At 43.3% G+C, this 19,953-nt stretch overlaps 1 protein-coding gene across 3 annotated transcripts in view; it reads left to right on the top strand.

Moving 5' to 3' along the window:
- timm50 (translocase of inner mitochondrial membrane 50 homolog (S. cerevisiae)) overlaps window positions 1-19,953 on the top strand; it is a 147,969-nt gene that overhangs the window by 48,058 nt on the left and 79,958 nt on the right. For all 3 annotated transcript variants that reach the window (XM_078533405.1, XM_078533406.1, XM_078533407.1), the window contains exon 3: window positions 14,095-14,116. In XM_078533405.1, coding sequence (XP_078389531.1) covers window positions 14,095-14,116 — 22 coding nt within the window. The remainder of the gene's footprint in view (window positions 1-14,094; window positions 14,117-19,953) is intronic.

Genomic DNA, 19,953 nt, shown 5'->3' with positions numbered 1-19,953 from the left:
ATGAGGAGAAAATTTTTCAGAGAGTCATGAGTCTTTGGAGCCCTCTTTCCCAGAGAGCAGTGGAGGCAGAGTCATTCAATATTTTTAAGGCAGAGATAGATAGATCCTTGACTAACAAATGGAGTCAAAAGATATTGGAGGTGGACGGGAACGTGGAGCTAAGGCCACGATCAGATCAGCCATGACCTCATTGAATGGCCGAGCAGGCTTGAGGGACCGAATGGCCTACCCCTGCTTCTAATTCATATGTTCGTATGTATGTTAATTTGTGTTAAGAGACCGTTAGTCCGACAAAATAGAAATAAATTTTAAGGGCTCCTCAGCTGGCTCGGGCAGCAGGTAACTCTGACCTATACAAAGCAAGGAATCCTCTGGCTCAATCCCTAATTGTTGCTGAGTTCATTATCTCAGCGGGGGTACAATAATTCAGCATTCCTAGGTTAGTTAGTGGGGGGAATAAGCCAAGTTTCCTGCTTCAGTTTACAGCAGCTCCTGCAGGGGAAATGCTATGTGTGAATGTCGGGTGAGGGTAGGATTGGCTTTAGGTTAAATATCACTATTACAGCTAGGCTCATACATGAAGGAATGCATGGGGAAAAATAACAGGATGGCACTTGTGAGCCCATGACCCAGCAAAGAATCAGCATCACCAGGAGTGGGGGGGAAAAAACGTTTTGTTTTAAATAATTGTTAGATCACAATACTACTTTTTTATATAGATGTGTAAACCTGGTCAGCAACTATACACCAGGTTCCTCAGGAATCTCCATACAGTTTTGGAGGTGGGTATTAGATTTGTAGATTTGAGATTTGTTCGTGACTGATTAGGGACCAGACTGGTACAGACTGTGATCGAAAATCGATTTATTTAGCAACTTAATGGAGGCAGCAATGTTCAGCTATGTCTTTCGTGACTCCGTTGCTTGCTTCCCAGATAGCTGTGGCACTGTCTCTTCAAATGTTCTGTTGACTGATGAATTTTGATTATTCTGTCAGTGTGCACCAATGTCTCAAAGTGCTTCACCTATTATCCTCTCTTCTGGTGGTCTACCCTGTAATGGCATACCCCAATCTCCCTTATCTGATGTTATTATCTCTTCACATTTCAGTCCACAGACCCTCAGATTTTTCCTGTTCTTCCTAGCAGTTATTGCAAAAGATTCCAAAGGTCACAACTCTGCAAAGCGTTTCAAAACGTTTCCTATTACAATAAATTTGAAATGTTTGACAAGATGTGAAACCACATTTGCTTCTTGAAGGCATTGATCCATATAGTTAGACCATTAATTCACCTCTCAACATAATGACTTGTTCCTTAAACTTCATCATGTTATAAACCACAATACTATATAATTGTTATTTATCATGAGGTGTCAGACAGACCATGTTTGTCAAATGCGTAACTACCTTTGTCTTCGTCACAGCTTGCTTAACCACATTATTTAACAACCACATCTTGACGTTTTCAGGACAAGATTAACCGTCATACTTTGCAAGTTGGCCTTGACATAAAAAGACAACTAACTTCATCAAAAGATCATAAATACATCTCTCAAAATTACTAAACCCTACAGGAGTGCAAAAAATAAATGCAAGCAGAAGTCCAAATTTTCCTCTTTCACTATGTTATTTATAGTGATTGGTACATTGGCACCACTTATCCACCAATTTCTGCCTCTGCCCCCTCAGTTTTCTTTCCCCTTTCCTGAAGGTTAAATGTTCTGTTCACCCATCTCACCTCTGCTCACTGACCAATATTGGGTCCCAGTAAAGCAGCGCCTTGATTTTAAAATTCTTGTGTTTTAAATCCTCCATGGCCTCGCCTCTCCTATCTTTGTCATCTCCTCTAGAGCCACAACCCTTCCAAGATATCTGCAGTCCTCGAATTCTGGCCTCTTGAGAATCCCCGATTGCCATTGGTGGCCATGCCTTCAGCTGCCTAAGCTCTGGAATTCCCTCCCAAAACCCCTCCGCCTCTCAACCTCCTTTAAGATGCTTCTTAAAACTACCTGTTTGAAACTTTTGGCCATTTGTCCTGATATCGTCTTAATGGCTCATGTCCAATTTTGTTTCGTAATGCTTTTGGGTCATTTTATTACATTAAAGGTGCTATATAAATACAACTTTTTTGCTGACACTAGGTGCGAAACCTCGAGACCCATGAAAGAATCCCCCACGCGCTTGCAAACCCTAGCATCCCAGTTGCATTCTTGTCAAACTGAAGATTCCCCCATTCGCCCAATCCCGATGTCTATTTCCATCTGGTGGCTCTTGCATACCAACTTGCTTTGTATTTTCAGCTTCAAAACAAGTTGGAGAAAAAAAATGTGAAGGCCATTCACTTATGGTCGAAGTAATGGACAGAGTTATGGAATTCGATTTCCAGAACACCAGCAAAATTTCCACAATGCCACTTAATAATAATGGAACATGAATTCTCCAGTCACAAAGTCCATGATCCTCATTACCCTCTACACTACATTAACACCCCACACTTGTTCATAAAGCAACATATCTTCTGATTTGCTGTGCACACCTCCACAAACCGTTTACTAATTTTCAGCCGAGGCCAATGGAGATGTCCCTAGCTGAGCTGTGAGCCAACCTAGTGTATATTTTTAAGTGTTTTTAATACAGTTTCCTGTTCCACAGTGACTTAATGAATGAGGAGAAAGTTTGGAAACAATTAACCTTTATAAGAAACAAGAACAAAAATACCTGGGAAAAACTCAGCAGGTCTAACAGCATCTGCGGAGAGGAATACAGTTAATGTTTTGAGTCCGTATGACTCTTCAGCAGAACTTTTGCTGAAGAGTCATACGGACTCGAAACGTTAACTGTATTCCTCTCCGCAGATGCTGTCAGACCTGCTGAGTTTTTCCGAGTATTTTTGTTTTTGTTTCGGATTTCCAGCATCTGCAGTTCTTTGCTTTAACCTTTATAAGACTTTGTTTTTGCATGTGTGAAGTATTTGGGAGGGGTAGAGGCAAACTGGCCTTTTAACAAGGAATCAACAATTCAAATTAGTTATTAGTCAACCTTGATCGTCCTCTTCAATTCGAATTAAATTTCAGGTCTTACACCCTGCCTATGGGCTCAAGCGTACTTATCTCTTGGTGGGACAGTCACAGATTAAGTAATAATTGGGTAAATAAAAAGAGTAATTATTTCCTCTTCTGCTTGCTCCATGTCTTTAAACCTCTGCTACTCTTGGAATATGAACCACTTTCATCTGAAAACCAGCTGAGTGGTCATTTGCCATTTCTGTTTGTGGGATATTCTGGCACAGATTGACTGATTTGCCTCCTTACCAATTATGTATATCAAAAGTAATTCATTCCGTACATATGAAAAAAATAGGGCAAGGAGTATTAGTTATTTAGATATCCCTTAGTTTGTTCCTGGGCAGAGGAGTGGAGGTGGGGAACAAGCAGGAGGGGACAGTTTCATGAAAGCAAAATACTGCGGATGTGGAAAATCTGAAATAAAAACAGAAAATGCTGCAAAAGCTCAGCAGATCTGGCAGCATCTATGGAGAGAGAAGCAGAGTTAATGTTTCGAGCCCATATGACTCTTCGGAGTAGAAGGGGCAAGTTTGAGCTCAGGCAGAGAGAGGTAGGAGGTAATGTAGTGGGGTTACGTGTCAGTCAAGCAAAGGGGTGAAACAAACAGGTGGGAGAGATGGGAAAGATATACAGGAGGTAGCAGCAAATGGCGCTGAGGACTATGGTGTCAGGAGCATGTTGGTGGATGTTATACATGTAAGCTTACCTCCTTTGTCATGTTCGTGGCTGACACCACAAATGAGTTTAGTAGCAAAATGCAATGGTGACTGTAAGGAAATCCAAGCTTTCTTTTTTAACTTGGTTTCCAGGGATTTTGTGTAGTTTGAAAAAAGAGTGAACCAGTACAATACGGGGAAGAGGGAGCCAATGGCCTCTTTCTGATTGATTCAGAGGAGGACTTGAGTTTTTTTTGTCCGTTATATATGGTTCACTGCTACTGTGAAAAGCTGCTTTGGTTAACAAAAATCTATAAATCTCAGATTTAAAATTTATCTAGCATCAATTACTGTTTGCAGAAAAACGTCTACCACCTTTGTGTATGTGTAGAAGTGTTTCCTAATTTCACTCCACAAATATCTGGCTCAAATCTTTCAACTATGTTTCCAAATGCTAGATCCCAACACCTAGCAGAGAGAATTTCTGTCTATCTACCTATCTCTTTCCCCTTAATATCTTGAAAACTTCAACCAAAGCAGGCCTCGAGCTTCGAAATTCTAAGGAATGCAACCTGTGATTTAACCCTTAGAATCCAGGTCTTGTTCTGGTAAACCTTCGCTGTACTCCTTCCAAGGCCAATATATCCTTCATAAGGTGCGGTGCCCAGAACTGCTCACAGTACTGGAATGGGACAGTATCCCTGGGATGGGATAGTAATTTCCGGATAACGGATGTAGGGCTAAGTAATCCATAATTCTCTGCTTTCCCTCTATTATCTTTCTGAGTAGTGGAATGACATAAATAATTTTTCAATTTAAAGTAATGGTTCCTGAGTCAAGAGAATTTTGGCTGATTATAGTTAGGGCATCTGCTATGTTCTCGTCCATTTTGTTTCCACCCCAGTGTTTTAAACACTCTGGTTTTGAATTTGTCACTCTCGAGAACCGTTATTTTCTTCACAACTGTTACTTTGATTATATTAGCTTTACTGAGCTCCTGTCCCTGATTCAATATTCGTTTCCTTGGAATATCTGACATTGTAACCCCATCCTCTATTGTAAATACTGACTCGTAATTATTCAACATGTCCACCATCTCCTTATTTTCATTGACAATACGTATCACTATTATCAGTTTTCACGAGGCTCACATTGCTTCCTTTTCCTGATATAGTTGTAAAAATGTTTTTGGTGGATTTTGATATGCCTTGCAAATTTCTTTTCATGCTTCCTTTAATAGCTGTTAATATGTTTGTTACCCTTCGCTGTTTTTTGTTTTTTGTTTCTTTCCCATTTTCAGGGTCTGTGCTATTTTTTGTATTTTTGTATTTTTTTTAGCTTTTATGTTGTCTCTTACTCCTTTAGTCGCCCATGGCTTTTTTGTTTATAGCAAATAGAGGTCTTGCCTTTCAGGGGTATGAACTAGTTCTGCATCAGATTAAATTCTTTTTTGAACACCTGCCACTTTCTCTCTTTTACCCATTAACAGATTTTGCTCAGTTTACTGGACAATCTCTGTCCCATAGAATTGAATTATCTAAATCTAGAATCTTAAATAGCTGTTTCATGTTTCTCTCTTTCAAACACTGTTGAACTCGATCATTTTATCATCACTATTAGATAAATGTTCACACCGTGTTAAACTGTTAATTTAATTTGCTTCATTTAATCTAATATATGGCATGCCCGCATGTTGATTTTAGGACATACTGTTGCAGGAAACCACCTTGGACACACTCGAGAATTTCACTCCCTTTCTGACAAGTGCAAGTCTGCTTATCACAGTCGATATGAATGTCCCAATAAAATTTCCCACACGCTTGTCTAATTTCTTCATCTGTACAATCTATCATTTTACAGCTGCTATCTGTGGGCTATACACAACTCCCACCACAGTCTAAAACCCTTTCCTATTTCTTAATTCTGAGTGTGAGAGTCGATTTTTAAAAAAAATAAATTTTGAGAGAATATTGTGTTATTCTCTGTTTTTAAAAATAAATGGCTGGGTGTCTGTGTGTGATTTAATTAAGCTGGGCAAGAGTTTGAAAGGAGTCAGGTTGTCTGGGGGTTTGGAAACGTGAAAAGGATGAAGGTGTTAAGTTGAGGCACAAGTAAATAGGTTAGATCTAACATTTGCATTTTTAGATAAGTTGTTTGAATTTCAAAGGGGAGTCAGAGGTGCCAAGGAAAATGAAAACAGAAAATGCTGGAAAAACTCAGCAGGTCTGACAGCATCTGTGGAGAGAGAAACAGGGTTAACGTTTTGAGTCTGTGTGACCGTACAGAGCTTTTGCTTTTACCTTAGTGACAAGGAAATGCTTGCATCTTGCAGGAGTCCATAAGTAAATAGTAGTGGGGATATTATATTTTTATTTACTTGAGCAAAGGCGAGATGGAAGCATGAAAGATCGTATATTTGGAAGTTATTCCTCTCTGTCTACCACTTTCCCTTTATTACCTGTTGATCTTATACCTGGTATGTTTGAATTTCAAAGAAGTGTAAGAACAACTGGACTGAGATGAAAGGGAAAAAAGGTATATTAGAGTAATTGTGGATAGCTGGAGTTTGCTATTGAACTGGGGAGATGACTGCACAGCTGGAGATACCTGGAGCTGCCTGAGCCTATGAGAAGTCTTGGGCTGCAGCAAGCAGTTTTATTCTGAAGTGGATACCATAAAGTGGAAGAGGGTAAAGTCATGTGGTGCACCTTTATTGAAGCTTCAGCAATTTGCCCTGTGTAATACTGAATTTCTTTCATATTTAAACATCTATAAGGGAGTGTTGCCTGGAAGGTGTTTACTTGTGGGTTTGACCAAGTAGAGAGTTTTTGGGGTAATGTTTTGTAAGACTAACCTTAATTTTGTAACTGTGATTTTGTGTGCTGAACTTTTCTTTTTTCCTTTGTTAATAAAACTTTTACTTATAATTTTAAAAAAAAACGAAAGTGTTACTGGACCTCTTACTGCTGAAATTGGCGTGTTGTCTTCTCATTATCAGAACTCAAAAAAAAAGGTTGTGGCCCATAAACCAAGTTTCCTTCTGGGATCTGGTTATGCACAGGAATTAACAGTGGTCATAACACTGAGCATAAAGCCTCCGGTGCCTGTTTACCTCTTTCATTATTGAAATGATTTTGCCCTTAATCACTGAAGTTATTCCTCTCCATCTACCACTTCCCCTTTATTACCTGTTGATCTCACACCCGGTATGTTTAGTTCCCAGTCCTGACTGCCTTGCAGCCATGCCAAAGCAATGACTTCCATGTTGTATCGCCCCCACGTTGAATTTGAGTCTGCATTTTATTCAACTTGTTCCTTATCACAGAATCACTGCAGCACAGGAAAAGACCATTCAACAGATTGTGTCTACACCGGTTCTCTGAGCATTTCACCTAGTGCCATTCTCTTGCCTTCTCCCCATAACCTTGCACATTGTTTTTTTTTAAATAATCATCTAATTCTCTCTTGAATGCCTCGATTGAAACTGCCTGATCCTAAGCACTCGCTGTGTGAAAAAATTTTTTTCTCATATCGCTTTTTCTTCTTTTGCCAATGACTTTAAATCTGTGGCTTCTTGTTCTCGATCCTTTCATGAGTGGGAACAGTTTCTCCATATCTACTCTGTCCAGACCCCTCATGATTTTGAATAATTCTATCAAATCTCCTCTCAGCCGCCTTATCTCCAAGGAAAAGAGTCCCAAATTCTCCAATCTATCTTCGTAACGGAAGTTTCTCATCCCTGGAATCATTCTTGTAAACCTCTTCTCCACTCTCTCCAATGCCGTCGCAACCTCCCTAAAATGCAGCGCCCAGAACTGTACGCAATACACCAGTTGAGGTCTAACTAGTGTCTTATACAAGCTCAACATAATGTCCTTGCTCTTGTACTTTATTCCCCCTACTGATAAAGCCTAGGATACTGTATGCTTTATTAACAGCTCTCTCAAGCTGTCCTGCCACCTTTAATGGATTCTTTGGATTGTTCATTGTCCTTTTCCATAGTCAGCTGAAACATTATGATACAATGATCACTGTCCCCTAAATGTTCTCCCACTGTCACTTGATCTGCTTGGCCCACCTCATTCCCAAGAACCAGGTCTAGCAGTGCCTCCTTTCTCATTGGACTGGCCACATACTGCTGTAGAAAATTCTCCTCAACACACTCTCTGGGAACTCATGACCCTCTCTGCCCTTTACCGCTATCCCAGACGATATTTGGATAATTAAAGGTCCCCATTATAACTACTCTATAATTCTTGCGCCTCTCTAATTTCCTTGCAGATTTGTTCTACGTCCTTCCCACTAGTTGGCGGTCTATTGACTGCACCAAGCAATGTAATTGCGCCTTTTTTATTCCTTGGCTCTAGCCAGATTGATTCTGTCCTCGACCCCACTGAGGCATCCTCTTTCTCCAGCACTACAATGCTAAAACTATCTATTTGTATAAAGAGTGAAACACACACCCTAGCCTGCCATTTTGTTCTAATGTTTTACTCACATGGTTCTTACTCCCTTCTCCTGGTTTAATTCCTTCACATCTTTTAATTTCTCCTTTACCTGTATTACCTAAAACACAATTTCTGACTTATACTCCACTCACTTCCATTTTGAATTACTGTTCGTACCACCTTTTCCCCTTTACTTAGTGTAAAGTCCTTGTGACTGCCTTATTAATACTTCCTCTTTGGGCCCTGCTTCCAGCCCACTTCAGGTGGAAGTCCCTCCCAATGGTACGTTTTCTTGTACTGGTACCATTGTCCTCTGGAAGGAAACTCCTCCTTCTCACACCACTCCTCTTTAATATTTCCAACCTTGCCGTTTTATCAATTTTGTATGTACTTTCACCCTTCGTCTAGGATTCTCAGCACCAATGTTAAGATATTGTGAGCATGTCTTTTATTGGTAAGACATTCTTGGGAGTTTATTTATAATAGTGAACATTATGTACAAGTGATTAACACCTCTGCCCAGGCTGTGCAACAGCTGTGGCTCAGTTCATAGCATCCTCGCCTTTGAATCAGAGGGTTGTGGGTTCATGTCCCACTCCCGGAAACCAAGAACTGTGATTGTACTCGAAAAGAGTTACAATCTGTGACTGTTGATAACTCGAAAAAGTTACATCTTCTCAACCCTGCTGTTATGTCTTGGTGCTTCCCTGACACCCACAGCAGAGGTGGGGGCTGATTGCTGTCTGTGATGACCTTGGTGGGCGTCTTCTGGAAGAACGAGACCTGGAGGGCACAGGTCTGCTTTCGGGGTCCTGCTGTGTGGCATTGGCACCCTCCTTGGCCGCTGGAGCTGGTGGGATACATAAGAAGGGATTCAGATGGGCCAGACACTGGGTGGTTGTCCCTGGGGTGTGCATCTGCTGATCCTCTTCCCTATGGGTGCCCGAGGGTCCCTGGCTGAGGGCTCCTCCTTGAGAAGGGGAAGCTGGAGCGAGATTGAGCTGCCCCGCACCCTTCTCGCATTGGCACTGTTGGAGGGCAACTATGGCACCAGCAATGGAGCCCAGCCCATGCAGCAGCGTAGGACTGATGTCCTGGGCCAAGGTCTCCATGGTGGCCGCCATCCTGCCAGTGTTGGCCTCTGTGCATTAGCATGCCAGCACTATCTCCTCAGACTAAAGGCGGACGGACTCCTCCATCATGCCTTGCAATCTGAGGAGCGCAGCAGACATCCCTTCCTGATGTTCCCGAGCTTGCCTTTGCAGCTCCAGCAACTGTGACACGACCTAGTCGAGAGGCTCCTCATCTGACTCAGACTCAGCAAACCTGGGACCTGGGAAGTCCCTGCCCGCTGCCTGCTGTGGGTCAGACAGTGCGATGTGCTCACCAGATTGTGACCCCAAGGCTACTCTAGAATTAGGTCCCACCGAGGTGTGTGTCCCTGCGCTGGTGGAGGGTGTGGGGTGAGCACTGTGATGGGTCTTCCAGTTAGGGTGTCATCAGATTTTTCTTCCAAGGTGTCTTCGGGGCTTGAGTGGAGGACCTGACTCGTGGACCCCTCGACTGCTTCACAGATGTGCCTGTGAAAGCAAGGAGAGAGAATTAGTGCATGGCAGGGACTGCGGAACAGGGAAACTCACTCTCAGTATAGCTGCCTGATGGATGTTGCATTGCTGGATCCTCACTTGGTTGAGGATCTTCGCCAGCCAGCTGGATGGCTCTGTTTTCAAAGTCTGTGAGGATCTTGATGTCAGACATTCCTCCACCAGTCTGTGGCCTCTCCCTTTTGTTGTGTGCCAGCTTGTCCTGCATGAAGACAGATGGAAGGAGCGTAAGCAGGATGCCTGCCAGGCCAGATGAGAGGGATGCCTGGCATGTGTGGGTGGTGAGCAGCGCCATGGACCGGATAGGGACACAATCCGCAGGGCAGATCAAGGTGTGCGTGGGAGAGTGAATGGTGATGTCCCTCGAACTGGCAGTGAGTGAGATCCCTGTGGATGTGTGCTGGGTTTGAGAGTGAGAAAGCTGAGAGTGATGAGAAGAGTGACTTACCCTGGTGGAAGGGAAAAGGTCATTCATCCTCTTTTGGCACGGGGTGGCTGTCCTCTTTAGCAGGGTGTTGGCGCTGACCATCGAGGCCACCGCCTCCTGTGCTGGATTGGTGACCTTGTTTGCTGGTCTTCACCCAGACCCAGGGTAGAGGACTTCATGGCAAGCCTCCACTGCATCCAGTAGGTGCCCGAGGGAAGTGTCGCTAAATTTCAGGGCAGCATGTTTCGTCCCTTTGGCAGCCATGACTTTGCAGCAGCTTCCGATCCCTTAGAGAGAGAGCTAGCTCTGTGCAGTGACACCCTTTAAATATGGTGCCCGGATTACTGAGGGCCTGAGGTGGCGGTGAGGTGGGTGAATCTGAGACTGCCCCGCCAACGATCTGGTGTGTTTCCCGTATGTATTAATGAGGCTGGGAATGGAACGAGACAGTGCGAAAACTCGCCATTGTGGCCAGCGGTTAAAACGCCCTTTTTCCTGCCCTCTTGCAAATCTGGGATGATTCCGCCCATAGTCTTTGCTGTATTTAGTGTGTTCAACCATTTCTTACATCATATGGAGTGAATAGAATAGGAGGAATGGATAATCCACTCGGTGCGTCTGGCTGAAGATGGCTGTGAACGCTGAAGCCTTGTCTGTTGCACTAATGTGCTGGGCTCCTGCTTCATTGAGGACAGGAATGTTAATGGAGCTGCTGCCTCTGGTTAGTAGTATAATTCTCCAGCACCATTCGCCACTAGATGCACCAGAACTGCAGAATTTTGACCTGATCTGTTGGTTGTGCGATCGCTTAGCTCTTGCCTATTGCATGCTGCTTCTGCTGTTTGGCACACTAGTAGTCCTGTGTTGTAGCTTCACCAGGACTGAACCTCATTTTTAGTTGTGTCTGGTGCTGCCCCTGGCATGTTCCCTGGTACCCTTCGTTGAAGCAGAGTCAATCCCCTGGCTTGGCGATGATGGTAATGAGAGAGTGAAAGATATGGTGGACCATGAGGTTACAGATTGTGGTTGAACGCAGTGCTGCTGCTGATGGCCCACAGCACCTGATGAATATGAACATACCCATCGACTGAGTATCCACAGCCCTCTGGGCAGTGAATTGCAAAGATTCATGATCCTCTGAGTGGAGCAGTTATTCCTCTCAGTTCTAAATGGCTGATCTTTTAGCCTGAGACTATGACCCTTTGTTGTAGATTCTCCAGCCAGAGGAAACAGCGCAGTATTTACCCTGTGAAACCCCCTTAGAATTTTATAGGATTCAGTCAAGATATAGGCCAATTTTGCTCAATTTCTCCTCATAGGCCAACTCTCCCATCCCAGGAATCTACAGTTTTTATATTGTTCTGGTGCTGTGTTGTTGCTGCCCGCTTTTAGCATTCCGGTCTCTTACAGCTGCATGTTTATACCTTTAAAAGAAAGGCTCTTATCAGTTGTTGTCCTACATGAATCTGCAAATTTCCTCTTAATACCTGAAAGCTGCACTCAAGACTCAGCAGCACCAACACAACACTGGAGAGGTAGACCAATGCCCTGCGCCAATTGTACTATCTTAAAAGGCTTTAATTTGTAAAGTGCCTTTCAGGATGTCCCAAAGTGCTTAACAGTTGTGCACTTTTTGAAGTGTAGGATATGTGGCAACAAATCTGCACACAGCAAGCAGCAATCAGGTTATAACCATATAGTCTTTTTTTAATGGCGTTGGTTGAAGAATAAATATTGACCAGGATACTTGGCAGAGCTCCTCTTCCCTTCAAATAAGGATGAGAAATCTCCATCGTTTGGTGGATTTCAGACATGGGCGTCTGGGAAATCCGCCATTTTAAACACATGTTCTGACCTTCGAGGCCAGTAAGGGGCTTAAAAATCACAATTGTGCTGTCAGTGTGAGTGGGAACTGACTGCGGAGTTGTGATTGGCGGAGCAGTGAGTGCGAGAGAGACAGAGCAGCTCCTCCAGTCACAAATTCTGTCCCTGCCACGCTTGCTGCTTTAGCTCCTCGAACCGCAGGCCCCTTCTCCCACCCCAACCCCACTTGTGCTTCACCTCCAGAAAGGCAATTGGAGGAGCAGCAAGGGTAGGAGGAAGGAAACCTGTGATTGGAGGAGCTGGAGCTGTTATTTTAGCCGCTCTTAGCCATCATGGCAGGAGACTTTCGGCTGTGCCATTACAAATTGTTTAACATCTTCCGGGAGGTCCAGGCAAAGAAGCAGAAAATGAAAGAAAGAGGACAGAGTCCCTGCCAGGAATGAGGCCAGAGCAGGCTCAGCGGAGCTTTCACTCAGCCTCGTGCCAGACCGGACCCAGCTGTCAACCGCGTCTGCAGCATGAACCACTCCTGGGGAACATTAGGGCACTAACTTGGTACCTTTGGCTTCTAATAATACTGCGTCAATCCATTGGTGACTTATCTGTTAACCGGATATGGGGATGTTGAGCAAGGTGACTATTGTGTTGGTGTGTGGGGCAATCACAGCTCAGGTATCGGGTCGGCCATGTAGACTTTGTGGGGTGGCAGGTGGAGGAGGGGCGCTATTAGTGAGGGAGGGAGAGAGAAGGAGTGTTTTTTTTATTCATAATATTCATATTCATTATGCCTCCAACTTTGCTCTGTACCTACTTTGAAAATCCTCTACCCCTTCTCCTCCCCCTTGGGCCCCTGGCCCCCTCTTATTGGAAATGCAGCACCTCCAGCAGTGCAGCACCTCCAGCAGTGCAGCATTCCCTCAGTACTGCACTCCCGATCCCAACACTGCAGTACAGCAGTGGAATGTCATCCTAGATTCCTGTCTCATGTCGCTAGAATGGGACTTAGACACATATCCTTCTGACTCAGTGGCAAGAGTGCTACCACTGATGTTTCCCTTGGCTGGGGGTGGGGTCTAGAACCAGTGGGGACTGTCTCAGAATGAGGGGTAGATCATGTAGGAATGAGATGAGGAATTTCTTCATTCATGAGTGTGGTGAATCTTTGGAATTCTCTGCACGCGAGGGCTGTGGAGGCTCAGTCATTGAGTAAGTTTATGACTGTGATTGACAGATTTGTACATTTAAAAAAACATAAAGGGATAGCACAGGAAAACGATGTTGAAGTAGAAGATCAGCCATGATCTCATTGAATGGTGGAGTGAGCTCGAAGGTTGTACAATAAAGTATTACAGGCAATGGGGGGAGTGGGGAGGTGAGGTCGATGGGATGGGGAGGTGGAGGTAGCCAAGTTACTGTGAACTGCTTAGCCCTTAGAAGTCCAAGAGTACAGCTCCTGATGATTTGGCAACTGCCTAATGTACGAAACCATGAAGACCAGAAGGCGCTGAGTTTTATCCATGTCTGTGCTACGATTGCTAATTTTATCTGCAGCAGCAAATGGGCCATTAAAATTGGCCCTGGGCTTGGAAGGGTTGTGGGAAGAAAATCAGCCAAGGCTATCACTCCAAATTGCTATTCAGTGCTTGCCCTTGTTTGGCCAACAGGATTTGGCATGGCTGTGTAATGCCCACAAGTAACCTGCGGGCAGTCAGTCAGACACAAAGAATGGCCATTTGGATGAGTTAGTTGCAAAGCCAGCAAGAGCTCCAAAGCCTTCCGGATTGAAAGGGGTGTACAATAAATCTGTGGATTGACTTCCACTGCATGCTGCTAATCAATTCTAGGCCTAGCAGCAGACCTGATTCTAGCCATAGTGAGGGTGTTGGCGGTGGTTTGGGAACCAGCTGCTTTCCCCATCCATTGACAGATGTATTTGAATATTCATATGTTTGGCGATTAATTTCTGTCTTAATTGGGAGGATGGTGTTGTGCTATGAATGCTCCCGACCTGCTGGTAAACAGGCTGCAGAAACTGATCATTTTTTTTCTCTCTCTCTTTCCTCTCCACAGATTCCAGATGAATTCGATAATGGTGAGTTAAATCAATTTGGAATTGTTTGCGCTGCTGGGTTCAGCTTGGGGTTGGCATGTCGATGCAAGCTTTTTTTCTCCAGGTGGCACAGTCTGGACAAAATGTCCTTTTTTTAATTCTTTAATAAATACTGCAAATGTTGCTTCTGCTCACAGATGGTCCCCTTTGCTAAAGTGGGATTTAAGTATAATAGAAATTGGGGCTCCTTCTGTCTATATTTCGAGCTATAAACTCTGCAAAGTGAACAGTTTGCAGAATGATGCACCAGCCTCGACAAAAAAAATAAATAGGACCTAATGTGTCCAGGGCAGAATATAGCCACTTATTCCTATACTCCCTGCTCCCTGTAACTATTTATACATATAGTGCCCAAAACACCAGCCTGTTTTGACACTGTTTGCAACTGTGACTGTGTCCTCTAGGGGGTGAGAAACAAATGTTTTACATTTCAGTATCTGAGCTAACTTTCAGAGTCACAAGTGTGACTTCAGGAGGCAATGATAGATTGGTTTGTACACCTGAAATTTGAAGTTTTGAAATTATATCTATCTTTGAGAAAGCTGGCTTAATCTTTGAATAGGAACTGTGTCTAATTCGGCACTGGGGCATGTAGGTGCTGATTTCAGGAGGGACATTACAATTGACTTTCACTCCCATGGACTAGGGGAGAGAAGTTTGGTGAAGTTTAACTATTCAGTGACCCCCCTCACTGGAAAATACTCATGTCAAGCTCTAACCAGAATTGAATTGGCTTGGCTGTGCAGCCCCCTCCACCATGGTCCCACTCGTAGCGTTCCTTATCTACATGGGAAAAAATAACCACATGGGCAAAGCACTAGAATGTGTCCTTTGGAGGCAATGGCAGCAGGGAGAAGCATTGGCAAAGAAACACAAAGTTTGAAAGCAGAGTGCTGATACTGCTTTGCGAAGGTGATTTTTTTTTTTCTTCGTACATGTGTGGAATTGTCATTTTTGACTTAACTGGTGTTGCTGCTTGTTAATGGAAGCAGTTGAGCATTAGGATTTTTGGTGATTAGCTTATAAGTCAAGATTTGACCAACCACGTCTTCTCAACATTTGCAGATCTGGTTGCTCATCAGTATTTCAGTTTGCAACAGAAAATAATCACCCAGAACAAATAAGGCATAAGCACACTTTTATGCCATTGGACTCATAACATTGCGTTGTGGAGATCTTAATGGTTTTCTGGAGATTTTACTTTGAGTGAAATGAAATATGTAAAAGTGGACCCTTGTCTGGACTGTAGCATGGAATTGAGGACAACGCATCCATCTGGTGGATCCCTCTGTCAGTCTGCTGTCCTGAATTCCCCAGTAAAAGTACAGCCGTCTATTATCACAATTCAATTATTTTTAGCTGGACTGAGCTGTTTCATTTCCCTGGTCTTCTGTAGCTTTCAAATGTTGCTGCCTGGGGCTGAAACAGTACTGGGGAACACTTAATTGATACTGAAATGCTGAAGGGGGTGATAGTTTCACCCTACCCCATCACATAATGTAGCATCATAAGAGGGTTTTGCTCAATCAGGACCAATTATTCAGCCAATTTAAAAGCTATGTTTTTAAAATCTATGATTGAACATAAAGCATTTTTTTGTGTCATTTTCTGTTTCAAAAATATTTTAAAACTGTTTCATGTAAAATTCATTAGGATTTGGTGCTGTAATTGCTCCTTTTCATTTTTGCACAGAGGGCATTGATTATTGGCAAGTATCATTACTGGTGCCTTTTTCCTAAAAAGGTATTTTATATTTCAGTGCCGATTTTGGCAGAGCATTGAGAAGCTGGGGGGCGGGTGCACGTGCGGACGGTAAAAGGATGGGAGAAGGTTCTGCACGTGCACGGTGAAAGGCCAGATGAGGGTTCCACGTGTGTGCAGTGAAATGCTGGCTCCGCAGTGCTGCGCTCCATTATTTACACTTCTGTGAGGTGCCTGACAGAACTGCAGGCTCCGAGTCCAGTAGCAGCTCTTAATAACCACAGAAAAAGTGGGTATCCGTTGCTATTGGATGAAAATTAATTTTCTAAATATTGGCAGCAATTAGAACTCTTCAGAAATATTCATATCAGTGGCTGCCATTCTAAAATGTAAAAGGCCATTAAGTTAATAATCACCTGCAAACAAACATCAGGTATTGTATAATTTCAGTGTAATTATCTCTTGATAAACCAGCGATCATAAATAACTGAATTTAGGAAGAGTTTTGTACACATGGGAGTACATTGAAACCGCATTAGATTTATGTCCCTGAGGGTCACAGCCATGCTCACATTGGTGTAGTGCAGTGCTTCAAGCATCCTTGTCCACACCTTCGTGAAAAATTTACAAGCAGAGGCGAATAGCTTTTGCAAAAGGAGAGAAGAAAATGCAGGTAGAATAGTCACCTCCTCCTCACCTGCCCACAGGCAACAGAATCCTAGAAGATTCTGGAGAACAAATAATGTTACAAATACAATATATGCAAAAAATATAGTTAGAATCATAGACTATTACAGAACAGAAAATGACCAGTCAGCACAAATGTGCGTGTGCCCCTTGAGAAGAGTTGTCCAATTAGTCCCACTCACTTGTTCTTCCCCCATAGGCCTGCAACGTTTTTCCTTCTCTCAGAATCTCAGAATTTTAACGGTACAGAAGGAGGTCATTCGGCCCATCGTGTCTGCATTTTCAAGTATTTAACCAATTCCCTTTTGGAAGTTACTGTTGAATCTGCTTTCCCCACCCTCTTTGTATGTTCCTGACCACAATGGCTTGATATAACTGTGGAAATGAAAGTTTCCTTACCCCCCTGTTTCTTTTACCAATTATTTCAAATCTATCTTGTCTAGTTACTGACCCTCCCTGAGTGGAAACAGTTTGGAACTTGTTTGTTTCTTTGCTGCTGAGGACGATTGCAGTTTTTGAGTAACTTCAAGTATCAATGAGATGAGTGTATATTCACATCCCGTAAGGCACGAGGTGTGTACTTGCAGATCAGCAAGAAGGGGTTTATATAAATAGCATACCCCTTAACACTTCAATCCTAGTATGTGGTTTGGTTTTCATATTCCCTTATATGGGTGAGTTCTTGTAAATATTGTGCCTTCCAGGGGCCCTACCTTAACTGAATCAAAGACCCACTGAGAAACTGTTCATTCACTGCAGAATACTTTTCCATTATACAGTAAGAATGTGGCTGCAGGTCAGAAAATACTTTGTGTAGGTATTGAGATTTTCCATCCCGATTGTCTTCCCACTTCCTTGGCGTTGGCTGGTTATTCAATAGTGGGGGCAGACTCTTGTCATCCAGCATCCCCACACACACACATCCTTTCCAGCAGGAATCACTGGATGGTAATTGGGAGCTAGAACACCGATGATGTTCCTCTTGCTGAGGTCAATTGCAGCCAGCCAGCTGAAATCTGTTTTGTGACATAAGCGCTGTATCTCACCCCGGATATCAGGTATTTTCCAAATACCTTTAGTTGTTGAATGGAAGAGTTTAGCATGCAGGTGGCTGCCACTAATGTCGCAATAGAATATTTATTCATTGTTGTGTTTTTCCATTTATAAATTTTCTCCTAGCACTCCATCAATGGCTCAGCTGTTTGATTAGATCGCGGGTAACTGAGCCTTACAGGTTTATGCTAAAGGCACCTAACCAAGTCTACTACATTGTCATTTTTAAAAAAATCTTGTTTCTCGTGGCTGCCACCCAGAATATGTGAATTTTTCTTTGGTGGTGTTCTTGTTGCTTATTATCCACGTGTTATAAGCTGATGGTACAACGCACAACACCAGACAAATTCAGAAGCAGCTGTCATTCGGAGTGGGTGGCTACACTTGTGTCAGTGTAGAAGCTTCCATTACCGTGACACTCATTCAAAGTCTAAGAAATGTCTGGGAGAGTGAGAGGAAGTGTAGTCAAGGTTGCTGTGGGAGTCGTCAGGCTTGTAGTAGATAATGGTTGACAGCCTATTCCCCAGAAATATGGAGAGAGGAATCGAGAAAGGGAAGAGTTGGAAATGGACCATGTGAAGGCAAGGGAAAAGTGGAAATTGGAAGCAAAGTTGATCATTTTCAGTTCAGGGTGGGCAGTAAAGAACAGGAAACCGCAGCAATGCAGTCATCATTGTACCAGAAAGAGAGGTTTTTTTTTTACCAGAAAAAGAGGTGAGGCGGGGGACTTCTGAGTAGGACCCGAACAAAAAATGTTCTGTGTAGCCCACGAAGAGACAGCATAGCCAGGACCCATTTGGGTTCCCATAGCAACACCTTTTATTTGAAGGAAGTGAGTAGAGTCAGAGGAGAATTTGTTCACTGCAAGGACAAGTTCAGTTAGGTGGTGGTGGATGGCGATTGGCTAGACCTCCTTACAGGGAAGAAGCAGAGAGTCCTCAGGAATGGAAGTCCCGAACCGGATGTTCATGGTGAAATGCAAATAATTAGAGCCAGGAAAATGTTGGAATGGCAATGGGTATTGGAAATGACTTGGATGATTGTGGGAAGAGATTGGGTAGAGGAGAAAAAAATAGTCAAGGTAGGAAAAAACAAGTTCTGTGGGACATGAACGGTGAGCTTTATTTATATAGAATTACATAGAATGCAGAGTTGCGAAACAGCCCATTTGACCTGGCTGGTGCAGTGTTTCACCTCTACTTCGATGGCGATGGTGGTAATGTCACTGGACGAGTAACCCAGAGGCCCAGGCTAATGTTTTGGGGGCATGGGTTCAAATCCCGCCACATCAGCTGGTGGAATTTAAATTCAATTAATAAATCTGGAATTGAAAGCTAGTCTCAGTAATGGTGGCTGTAAAACTATCATCAATTTTTGTAAAAGCCTATCTGGTTTACTAATGTCCTTAAGGGAAGGAAATCTGCTGTCCTTGCCTGGCCTGGCCGACATGTGACTCCAGACACACCGCAATGTGGTTGACTCTTAACTTGCTCTCTGAAATGGCCTCACAAGCCACTCAGTACAAGGGCAATTAGGAATGGGCAACAAATGCTGGCCCTGCCAGCGATGCCCACATCCCATGAAAGAATAAATTTAAAAAAACCTCACCCTATCTACATATTGTTCTTTTCCTTTCTCCTTCAATATGCTGGTTTAGCTTCCCCTTAAATGCTTCGACTTGAGGGACTGCTTTTGATGTCTTGTGAACCTGAACTTTGAAATTTCTTTGCTCTTCCACTTCACCTAACCTTCCCCGTTTAAAATATAATCATAAAAAAATGTTTTAACCAACCTCACGCCACCACCGGCCACTTTGTCCATTTCCCATCTTATCAATGGGACCCATTCTGTTTCCTTTGGTACTCGATTTACTTTGCCCCTTAGTTCAATATTGTCTGCAAATGTTGCCACCATTTTTATCCCTGTGTCCAAATTACTCATAAACACAATCAACAGAAGGTGCTTCCAGAGCACAGCTTCCCACTTACAACTACTCTGAGAAACTGCTGGAACTATTTCTTGCTGTTTCCTCCCTTCTCAACAAGCATTGATCCACGTCGCCTTTCTTCCGCTAATGCCTCATGTCGCATCCTTCAACAATCTTCTCTGTGGTAATTTGTGTTTTCTCCAATATATATACTGCGTTCGCTGCATTACCCTCATTCAGTGCTTCTGACACCACCTCAAAGAACTTAATTTGACAAGTATGACCCTTCAGTCTGAAAACAGTCTGCTTGCACCGCCCTTTTCAGGCAGTGCATTCCAGATCACAACAACTCACTGTGTAAAAAATATTCTCATCTCTTTATTTCATGAATTATTTAAGTTTGTCTCCTCTGGCTACTGACCCTCCTGTCACTGGAAACTCTGTCAAAACC

This window comes from Cetorhinus maximus, chromosome 32 (genome assembly GCF_964194155.1).
Source record: "Cetorhinus maximus chromosome 32, sCetMax3.hap1.1, whole genome shotgun sequence".
NCBI classification, from domain to species: Eukaryota; Metazoa; Chordata; class Chondrichthyes; order Lamniformes; family Cetorhinidae; genus Cetorhinus; species Cetorhinus maximus.
The sequence above is the reverse complement of the archived record's forward strand: the minus strand, read 5'-3'. Positions and strand labels throughout refer to the sequence as shown.